Genomic DNA, 21,248 nt, shown 5'->3' on the forward strand with positions numbered 1-21,248 from the left:
ACCAAAAAGCTCCTGAACACTCTTCAAAGGTACCACCAGCAGATCGCTTTGACAAAATAAATAAGTAGATTTATTGACTTATTCATTTCCTTTTTAATTCGCAAGGAGAGTAAATTTATTTATTTAAATTTATTCTTCTCGTGAGTTAAAAAGGAGATGCACATTTACTTATTCATTTCCTTTTTAATTCACGAGAAGAATAAATTTATTGATTTATGCATCTCCTTTTTAACTCACAAGAAGAGTCTCACACTACATCTTTATTCTTATGTTAACATCAATTTAAAACACTGAAAAACCTGTATAAAACCCCCCCCCAAAATGTTCATAAATACAGAGTCACAGACAGATTAGGCAGCAAGTGCTATTCTTATGAGGTTTTGCAGGGCCAGCCTTCACCCCATAACGAAAGCAGGGCTCCAGAGTCTGAAAGCAGCCACGGATCTACCTCTTGGTGTTGACCCAGTGGTACCTGTCCATCCGTGGGCCTGGGAAGGCGCTCATGGGCCTGTAGGACCTGTAGCCCCTGTAGGCTCTGGGCTGGCCAAAGTGGGAGCCGTGGGCCTCGTAGGGCGTCCTTTGCAGGTACGGGCACCAGGGCTGGAGGGATGTCTTCCAGAAGTCACTGAACTGACCAGTAAGAGGGGAAATAATGTTAAAATGTGCTGGGGAAAGAGAGGAGAGGAGCGAGGCCATCAAAATTCTACCGCATTCCTTCCTGAGGAAGCTTAGGGAGCAAGCGGTGCCTCCTACCAAAGCTCCATCCCACTCACAGCATCGCTGAGGTTGGAAAAAACCCTCTAAGGTCAAGTCCAGCTGTTGCCTAACCCATGTCCCCAAATGCCACATCTACACATGCTTGAAATCCCTCCAGGGCTGGTGACTCCACCAGGGAGGGTGGTCACCATCCAGGGATGGCAACACCCCATGCCAGGGCGGGAAAACCCTTTCAGGGGAGAAATCAAACCTAAACCTCCCCCGGAGCAACTCGAGCCTTTTTCCTCTCATCCTGTCCCTGCTTCCCTGGGAGAAGAGCCTGACCCCCACCTGCCAGCACATCTGAGGGAATTTTGGAGTGAGAAGTTCCCCCCTGAGCCCCACTGCCTCGGCTCACCTGGTACACACTGTTGGGGTTGCTGACAGTGGGGATGGCTTTGGGCTCCTTGCTGAAGCTCTCCTCATCCGAGGAGCTGCCAGAGTGATTGTCCAGGGCTGCCCTCCCCACGGCAAGGTTGATCTGCTGGGGCAGCTCGGGGCTCTCCTCCCCGTTGAAGCGCACCACGGTGAAGGGCTCGTTCCTCTCCCCGTACCTGCAGCGGCCGCAGGTGAATGCTGCTGCTCTGGGAGGAGCCAGCTCACACCAAAAGTGGGCAAACCCTCAGGTATTAATTAAGGCTGGGAGCAGGTTTAGGTTGATTAAGTACACAGCACCTGGTGTTTATCAGCCCCCAGGCTCTGAACTCACCTGCAGGACACCTCGAAGGGATCCACCCACACCGTCAACTCCTCGGGCAAGCCCAGCTGGTTGAAGTCCACGCTGCTCTCTGCACAAGCCTGGTCCAGCAGGGGATCCCGTGGCTGCTGTTTATTGATCCTTACACACCTGGGGAACAGCAAAGTGCAGCTGGAGTTCAGATCTCACTGCAGCTTTGCAGGTTCTGCTCGTGCAGAGCACACCCAAAATCTCTATTTATTGCCTCAGCACTTTTAACCTGGTGATGCAAGTTCTCACTTAGAGCCCCAACGAGCAATTCAGCCCAACAAGCTGAATCATCAACTCAAACAAGGCTTGGCTTTTAATTCTCATCAATTACTAATTAGGCAATTTGCTGCTTTAAGTGTTTAAAACAGAAACATTCCAAAAGTCACTTTAAGACCACTTGAATTCTGCATCCCAGGAGTCAGAGGCTAATTAAGACACTTGTCTTAAGATTCCCCCCCCAGCTCTCTAGTTACTCCTTTTCAGGTGAAAAATAAATGTAATTTTCACCAATTAACAATCCTTCCTTCAAGCTTAAGGAGCATCCTGGTGGTTCCCTTTGCATCCTTTATTTCACTTTAAGGCCTTCAGGAACTGCTTCTTGAATGCCAACCCAAGGCTCCACCTGCCCTGTCCATCACCTAACAGCCCTCTCACCTGAAGGCTTGTCCTTGGCAGGGACTGGCCAGGTACCAGTGATTTTTGTACTTTTCAAACAGGACCGTGGTCAGCCTAGCTGCAAACTTCTCCACTTCATCCTTGCTCAGCTTGCCTTCCCTCTTCACCAGCTTTGTGATGAAGAAGACCGCAGCAGCAATTTCATCTTTCATCTTGAATTGCAGCACAGGGGGTGCCTGAGCTGCTGGAGTAGAGATGAAACACCACACCAGAGAGATTTAATAACATTAAGGCACTATCAGGTTCCAAGAATAGATGCTGCAAAACCTGCACAAGCCAAGATAGACAGAGCCTGGATAAGCCTGACTGCCAAACAGCAGATTAAATTTAGTTTTGGATATTAAAACCAGTTTAATGCATTACTAGAAGGCCCCTACACTAAGCAGGTTAAGAGATAATATTCAAAAAGAGTTTAAAATGTAACAGTTCTTACATGTCACACATATTACAAGCAGCAAATCTTACAAATATATAGGCATTTTTCCGTAAAAAGAAAACCAAAAGCATCACCTTCTGACAGCAGAGACAGGGAAAACTTGAGATAAACTTCACTAACAACCTCAAAGAGGCACTAAGAAAACAGACAAAATACCACAAGGCCCTGTATCATTTAGACAGAGGGGAAACCCAAAAACCCCCTCCCTCCATTCCCTGGCAGAGTTTGGTCAGGCTTTATATGGAAGTGGAATCATGTGGCGCTGAGGAATGCAGCAACATTCAGGTGTGCAGGAGCTGCAGGTGTGTGTTAGATTAATTAACAAGCTGGTTCAAAGGTATTTCCAATCTTCTTGGCTTTATTCCAACATCAGTTCCTTCTTTTAGGGGGATTTAATTGATTTCATTCTTTATTCTGTTGTGTCCATCAGTCTATCCCATAAATCCCCGTGGAATATTTAATATTCACCGTGAGGAAAACAGCACCAAGCTAATTAATTAATGATTAGAATTGTGCTTGACTGCTCCTAGCAGACTCAACACAATTATTTTCCACGTGAAACCTTCACATTTGGCGTTCTCTATTTAGAAAACTGCTTGATTCTGGATTTATCACATCACTGATCTTCCTAGTTCACATTATCAGCATAGATTTATTTCAGTTTTCAGGTGTTTAAAACAGAGGGAATGTCTCACTTCCTCAAAATTTGAGAGTTGTGCTCGTTGTTCAAAACCCCAAGCCATAATTCTCTGGGCACAGCCAGAGAAGAGCTGATTGTTCCTTTTTTTCCCCTTTTGCTGCCTCAGGAAGTTGTGTCTCCAGTGTCAGATCCCAGGAACTGCCGAGACAAAAGAACAAATGGAGGCAAAAAGAGCTGAGTGTTTAAAACTGGCTCTTAATGGGGCTGGGGATGGAGCAGCCAGGCAGTTCCAGGCTCACATCTCAGCCTGGGGAGTTGATGGTGAGACAAGGGGATAAGAAATACAGAAATACAGAGCCTGAAGGCACAAATTGTATGCCCTGAACCACAAATTTCTGGCTATTTCTGTGTTTCATTTCTCTCCACTCGCACAGTTCCACTCACACAATTCCCTCCTTGCGCTTCAGTTTCTTTCTACATCACAAAAAAAAAGTTAAAAGAAAAAACCCCCCCCAAGGCTTTCAGTAGAAATTCTGCTTTTAAGGAATGAGTAATAAACCACAAAACAGCCCCATCTTCCTTCTCTTCCTTTGTCTCACATATCAAAACACTTCCTCAGCAAGTGGGGACCTTTCCCTTTCCATGACCACTCCAAAGAAACAGAAATCAGAGTCTGAGACAGATAAAGGATCCTCAGAAAAAGCTCTGACATAGAACCCCCAGTGTTGTGACCACAAGGGTTCCCTCGTCATGTCCTCCCGGGATGACACACAAGGATTTTGTTCCCTGCAAAACCCTGAGTCATTCCTTCCTTTTTTCATGGGAGATAAAGAGGCCAAGGGCAGCCTGCTCTGAGATTTTTGGGGAATGCTGTTGGACAACAGGAAACTGCTGCTGTGCACTGCTGGGAAGGATTTCCACTCAGCATTTTCTGACTGTGCTGTCTGCGAAGATTTTGACTCTGTCTGCATCCAGAATTAGCTCTGGGCAACACAGGAGCATTCCTGGACAGCCAAACTGGCTCTTCATGCCTGAGGCCTGAGTGTTATTCTGGAGATTAAACTTGCTTTAAAAATGTCATTTTCTGAGCTGAGTGGATTCCCTTGCAAACACTGCAGCCGCATCAGTTTTTCTTTGCTTTTAAAAATCTGTTGCATGGTGACATGTCAAAAAAACCCCAAAGTAAAAGTTTGCAAGTGACTTTAAAGTTTTGATCACACTGATTTTACTGCAGCGTGGCTGAACTGCAGGAAAAGTGGGTGTTACCAAAAAACTGGAGGCAACCACCACAAATCTGTGGGGTTTTAACTGATCTGACAAAACTGGTGTCCAAGGAAATATCAAAGAGCAAGATTTGCCACCTAAAAGGATGGGCAATGCACATAATTATAAGTTTTTAAAGTTCTTCTCAATAAGTTCAGTCCACCTCAGGGTTTCCTAGACAACCTCCAGACCCAAAGACTGGGATTCCTGTAGGGATGATTGTTGTCTTTCTGGCCAAAGTCTCGATATTAAGTCTGATTTCTTTGATTTCATGTGTGTTTTCCTCAATATCAGATAATAACCTAACAAAAGACATGACCTCTCCCTCTAAACTTTGATTCCCTTTTATTCTTGAACTATCCAAGCTAAAGCAGAATTCCCACTGCAGAACAGCAGTGGACATCGTGGGGAGTCCACCCCTTGCTCTGGGGTGAATATTTTGATCCCAATTTCTGACCCTGCCACGTTTCAGCCTCAGGAATTCTCCCGGGACTGTCCTTTCCCAAATGCCGAGGTGGTTTGGATCAGAGAGAGAGACACAGGATGGGATTTTGAGGCATCTCCTGCTTAATGCAGCAAGTCCAGGCAGGCCCTGTGAGTGAGGGAAATTCTGTGGCAAAGGAGTGAAGGACTGGAATCCACAAAGGACACGCACAGGAAAATCTGGATCCCTCCTCCACCTCCTCTGTTGGGTTCCTTGTTCCAATGGCTAACACAGAAACTGCAGGTGAGCAGCAAACAAACCCCTCACCTGAGAAACCAGTCCTGCAATGAGGTGATATTTCTTGGATGACGGGAGGCAAAAGTCAGGTCAAATTCTACACATTTACAACAACAAACACAGGAAAATTTAAGCAAAGTTCTCGGCAGTTCACCCAGTTGGCTCTGATCGTTAAAATTGTCTCAGAACAGAAGTTCTGAGAACTTTTTAACTTGGTATTTTTAGTGTCATGCAGGAGTTCAAGCAGTATTTCCTGTTAATGTCACAGAGAGCAGAAGAGCAGAGAGTGGTTCTGGCACCCCATTGACAAGAAAAACTGGCTGGTTTGATTAGGGAGATTAACTGGGCTCCAATCCTCCCCAGTGCTGTCAGTTGTCACTGCCTGGAAGAAAACACAGCCCTGGGTGCCCTATTTGGGCAATAACTGCTGAGGAAGAAAATGTCTGAACCAAAACTGGCACTGCCTGTGCCAAGGAGAGAGAGCTCCATTAAACAACAGCCAACAAATTGTGCTCCCACTCATTCCCAGCTGCATCCAAACAGAAACTGTTTTCATCCCAGCAGATTTAGCAAAAACCCAGGATGGACAGCCAAGTGTTCTGACTGAGAGGAGGCAGGGGAAAAATGAGGAGATATTTGTGCCTTTTGTTAAATGATGCTGTTTTAATCCTTACTAGGAACAGAAAAAGGCCAAACCACTCAAAATCAGTGCCTGGACATCCATGGGACTGATCCAGAGCTCACTGAAACCAGGGGAAACGTGTCCAGAGCCTTCAGTGGGACTCAGAGCAGGCCCCCAGCTCGGCACAAGCATTCTTAGTCAGATTAAATGAGGTGTCCCCTGGGTCACCAGGCAAGCCCAGGCTTGAGCCACGAAGGGACAGACTCAGGCACAGTTTCTGTAGTAACTGCAGCCCAAACCAATAGCAAACACAGCTCCCCTAAACACGCTCTGGCAGGAGCCACCCCTGCAGGACTTTTTGCAGTTTTCCTACTTTAAAGGATTGAGTACATGGAAATAAACCAAGTGCAGCTTGCCAGTGGCAACCTTTCCTCTGCAAGCCATTTGATTTTTGTGGGTGATGGATGACAGGCAATTCCTCCAGGTAAGCAGCTGAAGTTCGGAGATACCGATACAAAAATTGGAAAGCCTGAGTGATTTCCATATGGAAAAGCATCCTCAGTGACAATCTCCTGAGGGAAAAGCAGCTTGCATTCGTTTGGTCGCTGTCTTGGTCACACTCAGAAGCTGCAGGTGTGAACACAGCACCAATTCCAGGGACCATTAAGTCCGAGAGCAGAAGAAACCTCATACCCGGAGGTTACAAACTCACACCTCTACTTAAACCAGGCAGTTTCTGTAAAAAGAATTATTTTGGACTGGAGCGAACCAGAAGGTGATTCTGATCAACACCACAAAAATTCTAAGGATTTGAGGACTACATATTGCTAGAATTTAATTTAAGATTTCATGATTTATTTCATAAAATAACCCTAAAAACTCCAGTGGTGTTGATCCAGGATGTCCTAAAATTAAATAACAAAGGAAAGACTGCAAAGCTACCTGGGCTTATTTTATGGAGTCCAAGAGCTGTTGCCATACCTCTTTAAATTCTCTGGGTGTTCTCCCTCTGTTTGCATGCCATGATTTGCAGAGCTGAACAAGGCCAAGCAGAGAGAAATGGCTGGGCAGACCCCGAAAACCAGGGGGAGAGGGGCAGAAGGCGAAGATGAGCAGCCTGTGCCTCCCGCTGTGCCAGCAGCACAGGACACTCATCCCTCTGAGCTGCTTCTCTGCCTTTTGGGAATTCCTGGTGGGAATTAAACCAGGCTGGAGCCCCAAGGTCCAGGGATGTGAGCTGGGACTGCCACCGGTGCCACCCCAGCCGGGATCACCCTCCCCTGCAGCCGCTCGTCCGTGGGCTCAGGATGGAAACTCCGGGTGTGTTTTCCATGTTGACTTTGCCCATGGAAACCTCTCCTGCAACAAAGCTCCCATGGCCAGGGCCACCTGCACGTCCCGAAGTCCCCTGGCCGGGTGGCCATGGTGACAGGGAGTACACAAAGCTCCCAGGCATGGGGCTGCCCCACGGCCCCACTGGGACACTCCAGCCCAGGAGCCCCAGGGGAAAAGATGGGAGCATCCCCAGAGGAATTCTGCCAGGGAAAGGCTCCATGGACAGGGTGCTGTGCCTGGGAAAGGGAAGAGTGAAGAATCCGATCCATTTTTCCCTTCCCATGAAATGGTTTTAGTCTCAACGCTGTCCTTATCAGGATTATTCCAAGGTAAGTCCTCGAGGGTAAGTCCTGAATTCTTTAAGGCATTTATGGAGGGAAGTTGGCAAAATTGTTTCTTTTGCAGACAAACTTCTCCTTGCAAGCTCACAGATTGTGTCTCATTCCTGTTTTAGCTTGATAAATCTATATAAAGCAGCTTTATCACATTATTAAATGCACGCACATCTATCAGACACGAGACATAATTGCTGATAACTCCTGACACACTCTCGGAACAGATCTGTTAATTTCTTTAGCTGCCTCAAATGAGTGTAAAAGATTGGAGCATTCCGACACCTGACTGACAGCACGATCTGTGTTCCTGAATTTTGGGGGGGTGGGGGAAGCTTTCCGAAATTCAGGGAAATGGTGCAATTCCACCATCCCTGCTGCTGCTGTCCATGCACTTCATGCTGGAAAACTCCACGTGGAAAGGGCACAAAATCCGTGGCACAGGACACAGAGCCAAGCAGGGAACAGGGGCAGGTGGGGTGAGCACAAACCTGAGATGCTGCAAACCAGGCACGAGGATATTCCCGTGGAATATTTTGTCTTGCCCCAATTCTGCAGCTGGATTTGCACTCCCACCTCTGGAGACAGCAAGGACTCCATTCCTCATCTCCCTGTCCCATTGTGGGGCCGCATAATTATTTCTATTTCAGTGTTTGATTGCTTTGCCTTTGCACTCTTGAAAAGATCTTTGTGTTGTGTTTGCTGCAGTTTTTATTCTTGAGAACTCTTAATATGTGGTGTAAATACTAAATATAGATATAAATATTAAATATAGATATAAATATTAAATATAGATATAGATAGAAATACAAATACAAATATAAATATAAGTGCAAATATAAGTGTAAATATAAATATTTGGAATTTAGTAGAATAAGGGTGATATGACCAATATTTTCCATTATTGCCAGTTCCTTATTATTTTAAGAGCATTTGAGGAGATGGAGAATATGAATATAATTATTGGAAGTGCATTCTTTCGTTCCAGGTTTGAATTCCATGACTCCAGGAGAAGTTCTTGGTTTGCAGGCAGTGTAGTTAGCTGATTGTATCCCTCATCCCACAATCACTAACTTCACTGCCATCAAAACAAGGCACAGGATTCCCTGCTCCAGCCTCGGCCTGGAAACTCCAAACTTCTTTATTCCTACTGCAAAATCCTCAATAATGTGATTTATTTGCAGCTTTGTTTCCAGAATTTTATCTTCCCACAGCGGTGTGTTGGTAAACACGAAGTGAAATCTTTGATGTCTTGAAGTTGCTGCTAAAATCCTCAGGAATTTTCCTGCACCAAGAATCCTGGTATTTAAATGATACATTTACTGCATATTTAATTGTTTATACACCCAGACTGGACTAGGAATTTTTTTAGGTTGCATCCTTCAGTTTATCTGCCAGATAGAAAAAATTTTCATTTGTTTTTCATGTTTTATTAAGCAAGCTGGTAAGTGAAGGGAGTTCTGAGCAGTGATTAAATATTAAACTCACTGTAGGTATAAGGTTTTTTTCCTCTTACCACTTAGCTTAACTAAGGATTTTAATTGGAGAAAATAATTAATAATGCCAGAACTTGCCGGGGCTTTTTTAAAGGAAAGGTAAAGGTGAAAGGCTCTGCCATCAGCCTGGTTGCCAGGCAGTGTAGTTAGCTGATTGCCCAAAGCAACAATCACTAGCCACACAGCCAGGTAAAAAGGTCTGGAAGAATGGGATCAGGAATGTGGAAGTGGGAATCAGGCCCACAGGAGTTCTGAGGACACGAAACAGAAGCACCAATGGACAGGACAGTGAAATAAAACAGCTGCTGGATTCCTGTCAAGCCAATTTTCCTGGTGATCCACCTCATTTACAACTCATTTCCACTAAAAACCATGAGGATAAATGGATTTTTGAGTTTTTCTTCTCCAGTTTGCAGGCTTCAGCTCCCCCTCCAACTGGGCTCGTCTCAGCCTTAGGTCTCTGTTCTCCCATTTCCCTCCATGTAATTCCTGTTGAATAAATGAAATTGAGGCCTGTGGTGGCAGCTCTGTCCCATCCTTGGAGAAGCTGGAGTGAAAATGGCCTGAAAGAAGATGGAAACTTCTGCTGGAGCCCCAGTTATGTCACTGGTTCATTCGTGTGCCACACCATCAACGGAGCTGACACAGATAAAGCAAACTCAGGCAAACCAGCCAACCTTACAACTGCATTTTCAGCCTGACTCTGCAATTTTTTTCTAATTTTAGTGAAGTGTTCCCCATTTTTAGGGGGAAGCTGCAGCCTGGGTTTGGGAGCCAGGCCAGACAGAGCAATCTGAGGAGGTGCAGGGAGGTGCTGAGCTCTGCAAGCATTTCCTGCGAGTCAGCAATCCCCCTTTCCCCATTAATAATCCCAAAAGGCATCTCATCCATTACCATCCATTAGTCTGCTCTGAATTCTGGCTGCAGCCAGCAACAGTGCACTGAGGCTCACATTCTTTTCATTTTTTAATTTTTTTAATTCAGTGGAAGGTTGGATTTGATGGTTTTGGAGGTGTTTTCCAAGCAGAGATGAAAGCCAGGGTTTGCAGCTTTGGGCAGCCAGCAGCCATAAAGATTCATTTCAAGGAGCAAATGGCTTTATACAAATATAAGACACTCTAAAAACATCCCAGAAGTCCAAGAAAATTAAAATGAATGCACTGGATGGAATAAGAATAATGTTCAGGTTATTATCAGTCATAGGTGTCTCTTAGTGTTCAAATCCAGATTTCAGGTTTGATTCAGACATGAACAAATTCGAAGGAGCAAACCTTGGGAATTGTATGAATCTGGGAAGTGAATGTGGGTTTATCCAACAAATTCCCTAAGCAAGGAGGATCCAGCAGTCTGTGGGGCTCTGAAAGTCCAGGCCAGGCACAGGAGGTAAATGAAGTTAAGCAAGCTAAAAGAAATTATTAAGGACAATTTTCTAGCTCAAAACCATGAGGAATAAGACAATGTGTCTAAATTTCTCAGTTCAATATGCCAAAGGAATCTTTACAGCCTGGCCATTGGGGGGTTTTTTGGGTTTTTGGGGTTTTTTTCCATTGCTGTCTCCAAGTTTTTATCCACTGAAGCACAAAAACAAAGTTATCAAACCGGCTGCTCTGCTCCCTAAAAAGCTCTCAGAAACTGGATTTGAGCAAGAAAGGAAGAATTCCATTTGGGGATTTTTTATTATTATCAGTGGTGAACTGTAGATTTACTGATTTATAATGGTTTGGCCTGGCCGGATGTTTATCAGGAGAATAAAATCCAGGAGTAAGAGGTCTGTGTTCCATTAAGGCTTTTCTTTCCTTCTGCTGTAATTCCCAAGATACAAAGCAGAGATAAGTGAGTTGAAGGTTAAGAACAACATATCTGAATTAATACAATTTAATTCCTCAATTGTACAGAGTAGCACTGAAATATTAAAGCTGATAAGTGCAGTGATTCGAGAAATAACGTGGAAAACAAGATTTCAAAAGAGACTTTCAGGAATGACGTCTTCATTTTGGACATAAAAGCCTCCTTTTTCCCTTCCTCCTTATTTAAGCTTTTAAGTTGGTTCCTATTAAGCACTTCCTCTTCTCCAAGTTTATTAAAATGCTGAACCAAGTCTGTCTGCTTGGCCCAAATTCTGTGCATTAAAGCTGGGCCTGGTTTTTATTTCCCTTTGTCTAAATACTCAGATTCTATTTGGGGGGAAAAGATGCCCTGGATATTATTATTATTATTATTATTATTATTATTATCATTATTATTACTACTACAACTACTACAAGAACTACTCTGTTTTATCCTGTACTAATACATACTATTACAAGATTTAGAAATTAAAAGGCTGAAAGTCTGCTGCTATTTTTCTATACTTTTCTCCTGTATTTTCTGTATATTTTCCATTTATTTCTCAAGAGTGGTCAAGAGAAGGGAATGGAAGCTTCACCATTTTTCAGAAGTTATGGAGGTTTTAACTTTGCTTTAATCCTGGCTGGGATTCAGAAAGTCAGGGAAAAGAGTGGGTGTTGAAGAGTTTCTGTATTTCTGACAGAGCCAGGAAATATCAGAGCCTGTTCCTGTTTCACAGACACGACACACGCTGCAGAGCCAGCAGCTTTCCAACACTTCCCTCTGGAATTCCTGACTTCTGCCCACCTGGAGTGGGCTGTTTTCATGGCATTTTAAAGGACTTTCCTCCCCTTAAAATATCAATTTCAGAAACAGCTTCTTCAACCAAACTCCCAATGGCGGCTCAAGGTTTTAACTCTTCTATAAAATCATTGCTCTCCTATTTTAAAGCGTCGATCCCGGTTATTCTCTGCCTGAGCAGATTCGCTTTGCTGCTCTGCCCTTTCGCGCGACCTGGGAAAACCTCTTGGAGCCTGAGCCATAAAACCCTGGGCTGGGATGGAGAGCCCGAGCTGCAGGAAACAGGGGCGCAGCAGCTTCCCGGCCACCAGGAAACGGGCTCGGCGTTTATCCCCGTGGGAAGCAGCTCCAGGGCTGTTTTCCCTTCGCAGGCTGCTCCCTCAGGGCAGCGTGCGCATCATGCGCTCAAAGCGCCGAGATTGTGGAGTCAATCCCGGGATTTTTCAGGATTTTTCACTTAAACGTGCATTTGGTGATCCTTGTGGCTCCCTTCCAACTCAGAATATCTAGATTTAGAAAACTGGGATTGGGATGGATAGAACAGATCAGTGTTCAACTTGACCGGCAGGAGACAACAAAGCTCATCCCGAACTTCTCCAGAGCAAATCCGGACGTGGGAAAGCGAAGCAAGAACCTTTTATAAAAATCCCAAATCCCCAGCGCGGGGATGGATCCGCCCGTGGGTGGCTCCTGGCGCTGGCTGCGGTGGGCGGGCGGTGGGATGGGGGCTATAAAACGGGATCAGGGGCATCCAGGCAGAGGGATGCAGGGTTTGGAGCGCGACCCGGGGAACCGCCGCGAGAGGAGAGGGCTCAGCCCCGGGGCGCTGCCGGTTCCGCGGTGTCGGGGCTGAGCCGAGCCCGCTGGCCCGCAGCCCGAGGAGGAGGAGGAGGAGGAGGGAAGGAGGAAGGGAAGGAAGGAAGGAGGAGCTGCCGGCTGCCCCCGGTCCCCGCTGGAGCCATGCTGGCGGCAGCAGCGCTGTGCGCGGCCGCGCTGGGCTGCGCGGCGGGGGCGCGGCTGCTCAGCGGTAAGAGGGGCTCCGGATCGCCCCGGAGCGCTGGGGATCGCTGGGGATCGCTGGGGATCTTCCCTATCCCAGAGAGATCCCTGCTGCGAGGGTCGGGATGCGCGGGCACCTGTCGCGACTTGGGGCAGGGATGCGCGTTTGTCCCGCCGTGGTGCTCGGGGGAAGGTTGGGTTTGATGCGTCTGGGGGTCTTCTCCAACTTTTCCAGCTGATTTTCCCCTCCGCCAGCCCCGGGAAGCTCGCTGGAGTCAGCGAGCGCTGGGGCAGATCCCGAGCTGAGGAGATAAGGGGGAAATACAAGGAATCCTTTCAGCCTTGCTCAGAGCTGCACATTCCATGTCCTAAACTGAGTTCGGGACACGAACGAGCAGTGAAGTCCAGCCAGAAATCAACTCCTATCAGTTTTTCCTTAGCTGAAAGTAATGGCAAGTTTGGCTGATAAGGCAGAGACTTTCTTCCTCTTTTTTAATGAGGAAAAAATGTGTTCGTGTATCAGAAAAGAGCCCCGGTGCAGTTTTTGTGACACTGTTTCTTAGAGAGTTGCAGATTTTTAATGAAACTGTGCTGTCTGTGTTTTCCTTTTGCCTCTCCCAACAGCAGCGGACATTTCCCTCAGAAGAGGTAAGGGGCTTTGCCTTTTTCTCTGTCAAATTCCCAAGAGAAACACAGGCTATGCTAGAAATGTATTTTTTAACAGTGCTATCATAGAAAAAATCCTGTTCCTATTGTAATTTCTGTGTAAAATACTAGCAAACTCCAATTCTGGCTGTTTAACTGCTCAAAAATTCCAGTGTGAAAGGTGTTTAAACGCCCACTCTTACAGTGACCAACATAAATCTCCCTTGGAAGGGTTTAGAATGACCTGTCCCTGCATTATCCCTTTTGTTCCAAGCACACTACAAATGTTGCTGAATGTTTTCCTTCTGTAAAAACACGTAGGTTAGCAGATTGTGCCTGGAAAGAAATATTTACTGAGCAAAACAAAACTGTTTGTTTCCACAGTCTAGATATTGGGACTGCTCTGCTGACAAACACACGAGTGCATCATTTTGGATGATGTGTCTTTTCACTTTGATCTTCCCTCGGAACCAAAACGAGCTCTGCTGCTTCTGCACGACAGAGCCCTTGGCTTGTAGCAGCCTGAAAACAGACACTGTTTACTCCCTGGGCAGGCAGAAACATTGCAGAGCACAGAGCAGAGCTGGAAATTGGGCTGTGGGAACTCATCTTGTGATCCTCAGTACGGACACTGGAAACTGGGAGAGTTCGAGGTTGGATGTTCATAAGGAATTCTTCCCTGTGAGGGTGGTGAGGCCCCGCTTGGCCAGAGCAGCTGTGGCTGCCCCATCTCTGGAAGTGTCCAAGGCCAGGTTGGACAGGGTTTGGACCAACCTGGGATGGTGGGAGGTGTCCCCATGGCAGAGGGTGCAATGAGATGGTTTTAAGGTCTCTTCCAACCCAAAATATTCCTGGATTCTATGACACTGCAATATCCATTACACTATTGCACATGTCCCAAATGATAAATTCTTGCTGTCTCTGCTTATATAAGGAAATCTCTAATTTTTGCCATTTAATTCCTTACAACTAATAATCACTTTTAAAAGCCTCTTTGAACCCTTGCAGGGGAACTTTGCTTTTTAAAAGGTTGCTTATATCAGCTTGCTCTGGCACAGTGTTTCTTCTTTGGGAGGAACTCCCAAGATCTGCAAATCCCAGAAAAATCATGAGGGAGCTGAGAAGAGCAGGACATGAAAGGACCAACCAAAACTGAAATGCATTGAGAAAAGTTTGGAGATGCCATTTGCCAGTCCCGTAACACAAGAGGCTTTCACCTGTGTTGTGTTTTCCATATAAACAGCGCAAAACTCATCCAAATCGGTGCTTTACTGTTAATTTTGGTCCTGTTTGGCACAGCTCCTGTAACAGTTTTCTCTCCCTCTCTGCAGGACAGACCGTTTGCAGGCGTGGGACGCAGAAACCCTGCTACAAAATCGTTTATTTCCACGATGCCTCCCGCAGGACCAGCTATGAAGAAGCTCACCTGGCCTGCAGAGCTGATGGGGGACACCTCGTCAGCATCGAGACCCCAGCAGAGCAGAGACTGATTGAATCATTTATCAGGAGCCTCCTGGCTTCTGATGGAGACTTCTGGATAGGGCTTAGGAGGAGAAAGGAGGAGGAGGACAACAGCACAGAGTGTCACAACTTCTACTCCTGGTCAGATGGCAGCTCATCCAAATTTCGGTGGGTACCTGGGAGTGGCACTGTGGCACTGCCAGTGCCTTTAGGAATCAAGGATTTTGTCCAAGGAATCCAAGCAGTGCTGTCCCAGCTGTCATTTGTGTTCCTTCTGCATTCATCCCATCCAGGGGGACAAATCACCCTCCTCTGGAGGTGCCCAGGGTATCTGTTTTAGCCTAAATTGACAACTTTTGGTGGCTAAAAGGAGGGGAAAGAACAAGGGGTCTGGCCTTAAAAATCTCTGATTAGGCAGCTACAAATGATGTGCTTTGACTTGAAGATTCCTGCGCTGCAGATGCCCTGAAGTTTGTCCCTGATGTCCTGGGTTCTTCTTCTTACTGAGGGAGTAACATTTTTTTCCTGTGAGACAGCAAAATGCTGCAGGATTTATTGTAGACATGGAAAATGAAAGTTTTCACAGCACTTGTTAGACTTCTGCCTCCTTGTCTTAGGGAACCACAGGATTTGTCATAATTAATTTATAAAAGCAACAACATTTACATCCATTTGCATCCTTGTATCAGACGTGTAAAAACACCTTGGGATTGTGACCTTTTTGCTCTGGGAGCCCACCAGACATTTCAGTCACTCAGAAATGAACAGATAAAAAGTGGTTTTAGTGCCATTTGACATCTTGGAGTCCCTCCCGTGGTTCAGATATTGGGGGTGGATAATGGGAAGCTGGAACCCGAATCTGCTGCTAAGAAACAGGCACAGCTTTGCTGCCTTCCATTGGTGAGACACAGCTTATTTATGCTGAATGACAAAGCCAAGGAAAACACCAAGGGAGGAAGGAAGTGAGGGAGGAATAAAGCATTGGAATGGTTGGAAAAACACTGCTCGAAATGGGTGTTCTCCCATGCTGAATACCTTGGGATATCTGGAATTATTTATGTCCTATGGATCAGCTTGCAGCAAATTCTTGGCATGGAGAACATTGCTTGTTCCAGAATCAGTGGGGATTGAACAATTGGCAAAATCAGAACACATTTGGAGGTGTTTTCTGCATTGCATAAAACATCTCTTCACTACCAGTGATATTACAGTGCTGCCTCCTTCCTGTGCACTGCTTGGAAAAGCTGCACAGGTGTCTGGTGGTGAAGCTTATTCTTAGAAAACAAAAAAAAAAAAACCTATCTGCAAGTCCGTGTTGGTGCATTTCTAGATGGAGGAAACCAGATTTGGCTTCAGCTTTTTCCTCTTTTCATTAAATTTTGCAGGCACTGAGGCCAAAAATAGTGATAGATGATTTTGCACAAAATTGTGTGGAGAAAAGTCCGAGTTCTCCTGAGCTTCTCCTGAGCCTTGCAGAGGGGTTTCAGTGAGGAACTCAGCCCTTTGCTCTTTGATATTTGTTGAACACCCTCCTTGCCGAGCTCTCTGTGAAAAATCTGAATTAAAAGAATAAATCATTGCATTGTATCACTCCCATTTTCCCCAGTGGATGTGTGGGGCATGCTGCAATCCCCTTTAATTCTGTTTTATTCCCATCCAAGCTTCTGGAAGGTGCCCCCAAGCTGTGTTTGTTGTGTTTCCCCAGGAACTGGTACGTGGACGAGCCGTCGTGCGGGGGCGAGGTGTGTGTGGTGCTGTACCACCAACCCTCTGCCCCGCCAGGAGTCGGGGGCCCCTACATGTTCCAGTGGAACGACGACAGATGCAACATGAAAAACAACTTCATCTGCAAATATTCCCTGGGTAATGAGTCTCTGTGGGATTTAAAACCCAGTCTCCAGGAGAAGGAATGAGGAGTGCAGTGAGTGATAGGGAAACCCTTCCTCAGCCTCACTGGTGGGAGAGGGAGATCTTTAAATTTATGCAACAAATGGAGAAAACAATCCCAGTGTCTCATATCTTTAACTGCTTGTGGCTTACTTAAATTCTCTGGGGATTTTTATGAAGTGTTTGAGGTCTCAGATTGGGGGAGAGCACTGAAGAACAGTGCTCAGGTTGTCAGACTCTCTTCAGGACACTGTGTTCTCTCCACTCATGAGGAAATTGTTCTCTTCTCTTTCAGAGAAGCCAACAAAAGCTCCAATAGAGAATTCCCGAAGAGGTGAGTTGGATGTATTTGTTTGGGATTGTTTGGGGTTTTTTTTTAATGAATGCTAACTTGCAGTGGAAATACTCTGATATTCATTGTCAAGGACACCCAGAAAATATCCTGAGCAAGAAGCTTCCCTGCAGTTTGCACTTTCCCTGTGCTATTCCATGCTCCATCCTGCATGGAAAATCTTGCTGGTGCAGAACCTGGCAGGAATTGAAAGCAGAGAAACCCCAGTGTGCCTTACACACCTTTGCAGCCTCTTCAATCCTCTCTCAGCCTCACTTTTTATTATTTAAAAAAAACCATCTGCAGTATTAATGAAGCTGCTTCTTTCCAGCTATGGCAACAGAGCCCTGGAAGCCAGAATTCCCAGAGGAACGCGGGAGGAAAGGTGCCAATGGAACAGCTGTGGGAGCCAAAGGTAAGTTGTGCTCTCAAAACCTGGCCTCATTTCAAGTGTTTGACCCAGAATGTGGAAGACCGAATATAGACTGCAGCCTCTGAAAAAAAACCTTCCCTCAAGTATTTCCCAGGACAAACCTAAAGAGGTTGCTGTGGCTGTAAAAATGTTCAAAATCCAAAGCTGTGCAAAGTGGTTTGGGTGTGAAAAAGCCACTTTTTATTAAATCCCGAGTGGCTCAGTTGTGAATGTTTTGTTTGTAAGTCTGTGGTTAACTAGGAAAAACCTGCAATTTCTTCTTATGACCCTGGTTCATTTTTACCCCCAGAACCTGTGCAGAACCTTGCCTACATCCTTATTTCCAGCGTTCCTGTGCTGCTTCTCCTGATGGCCATCACAGGCATCTCGTGCTTTTGGCTCTTTGTGAAGAGGTGAGTGGCATTTTTGTGTTCCAAGTGAACAGTGACTCCTTGTCCTGCTTACAGCTGATTTCACCATCCTGTAAAATGCTCTGGACAGGAGTGTTTGCAGCCAAAGAAATGCTGCAGAAGTGGTGTGCATGCTCCAGGCTGAGTAAATTTTGAAGTAAAATTCTAAGTAAATCACATTATGCCTTTTTATTGTGTTCACAGACATCGCAGGCAGGAAATAATGTCACCAAGATTAGGATTTTGTTGTGTTAACCCTTCTACTTTGCTTATTAAAGCTTTGAATTATCAGAAGTTCCCCTTCCAAAGTGAAAAATGCAGCAATAGAAATAAAAGGAAAACAATTTGGAGCATATGATGTTTACCAATGTCCTCTCCTTGCTTCTCCTGTGTGCATGGCAGCTCTGGGGGGGATGCTGGCTGTGATTTTGGGAGTGTCAGGAGTTTTGCTGCCCCAGCATCTGAGCTGGCAGCCCAGAGTGTCCCTCAGCAGGTCCTGCCGTGGGATTTTCCAGGAGTGCAGCCTGGAATGGCACGAATAAGGAATTTCCTGAGCCCAGCTTTACCCAAGGCTCATCACCAAATCACTGTCAGAGTTCCGGTGTCGTTCTGTGTTTTCCTCTGTGCCAAAGCATTTTATGGCTTCTCCCTTTTCCCTGCCCTCCCAAGGAGACGGGAGCGCGTGGACGCGGCCCCGAAGGGTGACGGTGCCTGGCTGCCACAGCCCAGGAGGGACAGCCCCAAGCTGGACATTTACAGAGTGATCAATAAGCAATCTGATGCTGACCTGGCTGGGGCCAGGCCTGCCACCAAGAATTCCTCCTTCCGTGCCCGGGAGGGGCTGGGGAGCCCCTGCAGGGACCCCGAGGACCTGAACACCTCCAGCAGTGGCTTTGTGACTCTGGCCAGCACCGAGAGTGGCTTTGTCACCAACGACATCTACGAGCTCTGCGGGGACCGTGTGGGCAGGAGCCAGGAGTCCACCTGGGTGGACAACGAGATTTATGGATATTGAGGAAATGGACCCAAAAAACCCCATGGGGTTTGGATTTTGAATATCAGCACGAGTTTACTTGCCCTCTCTGTGCACTTGTTTAATAATGGTATCGGTGGTGTTTGTCCCGGTTTTGTGTTGTCCCCATATTCTTCTATTTTCTGAAAGAATTGGGGTTTTTAATGATCCAAACTGAAAAGAATGTACAGATTTTGCTTTGCACCAAGCCCCAGGAATGGCTCGTTAATACCCTCGATTCTTTTTTTGTACCAAAGATATGCCTTGAAACTGCAGGACAATCCAAAATCCTTATTTATTTATAGACCTCCTCTTCTTCAAAGGTGCTAAAAGTTACCTGTAATGTGTGATGGAGCCCTGCTTTCCTGGAGGTGCTGAACAGTGGGAAGTGGGGAGTGAACCCCTTGGTTTGCCTTGCTTGTGTGTGCAACTTCTACCGTGCCTATTAAATTCCTTTATCTCAACCCATGAGTTTTCTCATTTTTACTCATCCAATTCTCTCCCTCATCCTGCTGGGAGGGACTGACACCAAGCAGTGGAGGGGGAATGACCAAGCAACAGGACCAAAATATTTCACACCTTTTGTTCTGCAGATGATTTTCTGGCTCCAGGAGTGCAACATTTCCCTGCAGAACAAGTCTATGAAGCACCTAAAATGTGCTTTAGTTGCCTAAAGGTTTGCTCTTCTCCATTGCATGAAATAAAGAAAGCGGAAAATGAAAAAAATCGATTTTCCTAAGTTGCCAGGAAACAAAGGTTTGGCAAAAAGATGTTTTAAATGTGGCTGAAACAACAACAGAACTGACTGCAGGCATCGCCATGAATCTGTTCTGCCAGAACAGGCAGGAGAAGTTTTGAGATCTCTGAGCTGTTGCTGTCTGCTGCAAACACTGAAATATTTCAGTTGTCACAGCTGCTTCTCACTTCCTTTGCAAGATAAAGCCCCGAAAGAAGAAATCCCTTTAGAAAATAAAAAGGTCTTCTAATTGTTTTGAAAATGGCATCGAGTTGGCAACAATTTCTCCTGAAATGCAAAACCCTGATACAGGAGAGTGGTCAGGGCTGGCCACTCACAATATCTGGAGCTTCTAATGCAGTATTTAGTGCAAATCAAGCAAAAATCTGTCCACTTTCAGTCTTGTATTCTTGGTCTCCTTATTTTTTTTTCTTTTTGACACCTATTAAGCGTCTTTTAGGCCCAGAAAAATAGGGAAATGAGAGGGAAAAATTTGTCAGGTGTCGGAGTTTAGGTGTGTAAAGCCGGATTTTGGCAGCCAAGTGTGTCGTCCGGCCTCTTGAGCTGCCCGTTGGACTCAGGCAGCGATCGGAGTGTGCTGGGAGTTATTGATAGGAGGAAATGTTATAAATCCCGCTGTTCGACACCTCCTTTAGGGCACCCCAGCTGCGGGAGGATGTGCAGGAGCAGTGACCACACGAGGGCATGTGCGCTCCACGTTCCTGGAAAAAGCGGCTCAGTGCCGGGCTTTGGGAGGAGTTTGAATCCCTCTTCTTGGAGCAGAGCAAAAGCCATCACCGGCGGCTGAAAGCTGCCCTTCAAAGGATGGGGTTTTTGGGGATGCAGTTCCTCTCGCAGCGTTTTTAAGCCGTGTTTTAGTGACCTGAACTTTCCGGCCATGGATGGCTTCGTGGTGGGGTTTCTGCAAGGAGTTTTCTCTTCCAAGCACAAAACCTGATTAATAATTGATTTTACACCAGGATGAGACTTGAAAGTGGGCAGGAAGCAAATAAATGTTTAAAGGTTAAAAACTTCATTTAGAATGAAGTGACTGAGAGTGAGTATTAGGTAATATTCTGTAAAAAAAAGGAACTTTTGACACGCCGAGTTTGGATGCGAAGAAAAGGTGAAAGAGGAGTGAAATCTGGCAAGTGGCAGCTCGGGATGACACCATGTGCTATTCAAGTAGGATTCTGGAAGGCTTGCTCACGTCCCTATCAATCACTGCAAAGGATGGATGTCTGACTAACCCAAGCCATCAGTTACTCACTGCCAGAACTTCCGAAGGGGATAAATAGAGCAGCAACAGCTCCGTTATTCTCCATGGCAGCCCGAGCCAGCAGCGTCATCCCAAAATGTCACTCCTTGGAGGAATCTCATCAGCAGTGAAGGACAAGCATTAATTTCTGCACCGAGATCTTCAGTTCCCTTTGCAGAACACTCATCGCTGTTTGACACAGAACAAAAGTAACTCTTCACAAGGATGAGGCAGCTTTACGTGTAAAACCTGTCTAAAAAGGGAAAGAAAGACACAACTTTGTTCCTTGCATTCTTCCACTCTTTTTTTTTTTTCGTGGCCAGGCTCTGTTTTGAGCTGTTTGTGTCCACTCTGTGTGTCCATAAAAGCTCTGTGGCTGTTGCTGATTCAACAGGCACGTGTTGTGCCATCAGCTTTGGGATGTGCCTTGTTTAGTCAGGAGAACTGAGCAAAGATTCCAGGGGTG

General features: G+C 45.9%; 2 protein-coding genes across 5 annotated transcripts; one reads left to right on the forward strand and one right to left on the reverse strand.

The window, feature by feature from the left end:
• Positions 1-240: 240 nt before the first annotated feature.
• On the reverse strand, positions 241-6,662 carry BTG4 (BTG anti-proliferation factor 4). The gene is made up of 4 exons (XM_032133818.1): positions 2,138-6,662; positions 1,466-1,603; positions 1,115-1,310; positions 241-630 (listed from the first exon to the last, which is right to left on the reverse strand). Exons 1-4 carry the CDS (start codon positions 2,308-2,310, stop codon positions 445-447), a joined length of 693 nt encoding a protein of 230 aa, XP_031989709.1. The 5' UTR covers positions 2,311-6,662; the 3' UTR covers positions 241-444.
• Positions 6,663-12,369: 5,707 nt separating this feature from the next.
• LAYN (layilin) lies at positions 12,370-19,256 on the forward strand. 4 transcript variants are annotated; one of them, XM_032133958.1, is made up of 8 exons: positions 12,370-12,658; positions 13,255-13,278; positions 14,607-14,904; positions 16,442-16,599; positions 16,919-16,957; positions 17,286-17,369; positions 17,677-17,779; positions 18,292-18,583. In XM_032133958.1, the coding sequence occupies exons 1-8, from the start codon at positions 12,592-12,594 to the stop codon at positions 18,479-18,481; spliced, it is 963 nt and encodes a 320-aa protein (XP_031989849.1). In that variant the 5' UTR covers positions 12,370-12,591; the 3' UTR covers positions 18,482-18,583. The 4 variants fall into 4 exon arrangements, with proteins under 4 accessions (XP_031989849.1, XP_031989850.1, XP_031989847.1 ...); XM_032133959.1 differs by having other exon boundaries at positions 17,981-18,384; XM_032133956.1 differs by having other exon boundaries at positions 12,374-12,658; positions 18,446-19,256.
• The last annotated feature ends 1,992 nt before the right edge of the window (positions 19,257-21,248 follow it).

The sequence above is a fragment of the Corvus moneduloides genome, chromosome 25, assembly GCF_009650955.1.
Source record: "Corvus moneduloides isolate bCorMon1 chromosome 25, bCorMon1.pri, whole genome shotgun sequence".
In the NCBI taxonomy this organism is placed as follows: Eukaryota; Metazoa; Chordata; class Aves; order Passeriformes; family Corvidae; genus Corvus; species Corvus moneduloides.

Excerpts from the sequence above, each read along its gene's own strand:
- BTG4 (XM_032133818.1), bottom strand. The coding sequence starts at position 2,310 with ATGAAAGATGAAATTGCTGCTGCGGTCTTCTTCATCACAAAGCTGGTG. Across the intron at positions 1,311-1,465 it reads CCCTTCGAGGTGTCCTGCAG|GTACGGGGAGAGGAACGAGC; the intron begins GTGAGTTCAGAG and ends CGGCCGCTGCAG. Across the intron at positions 631-1,114 it reads ACCCCAACAGTGTGTACCAG|TTCAGTGACTTCTGGAAGAC; the intron begins GTGAGCCGAGGC and ends CTTACTGGTCAG.
- LAYN (XM_032133956.1), top strand. The coding sequence starts at position 12,592 with ATGCTGGCGGCAGCAGCGCTGTGCGCGGCCGCGCTGGGCTGCGCGGCG. Across the intron at positions 14,905-16,441 it reads GGCAGCTCATCCAAATTTCG|GAACTGGTACGTGGACGAGC; the intron begins GTGGGTACCTGG and ends GTGTTTCCCCAG. Across the intron at positions 17,370-17,676 it reads AACAGCTGTGGGAGCCAAAG|AACCTGTGCAGAACCTTGCC; the intron begins GTAAGTTGTGCT and ends TTTTACCCCCAG.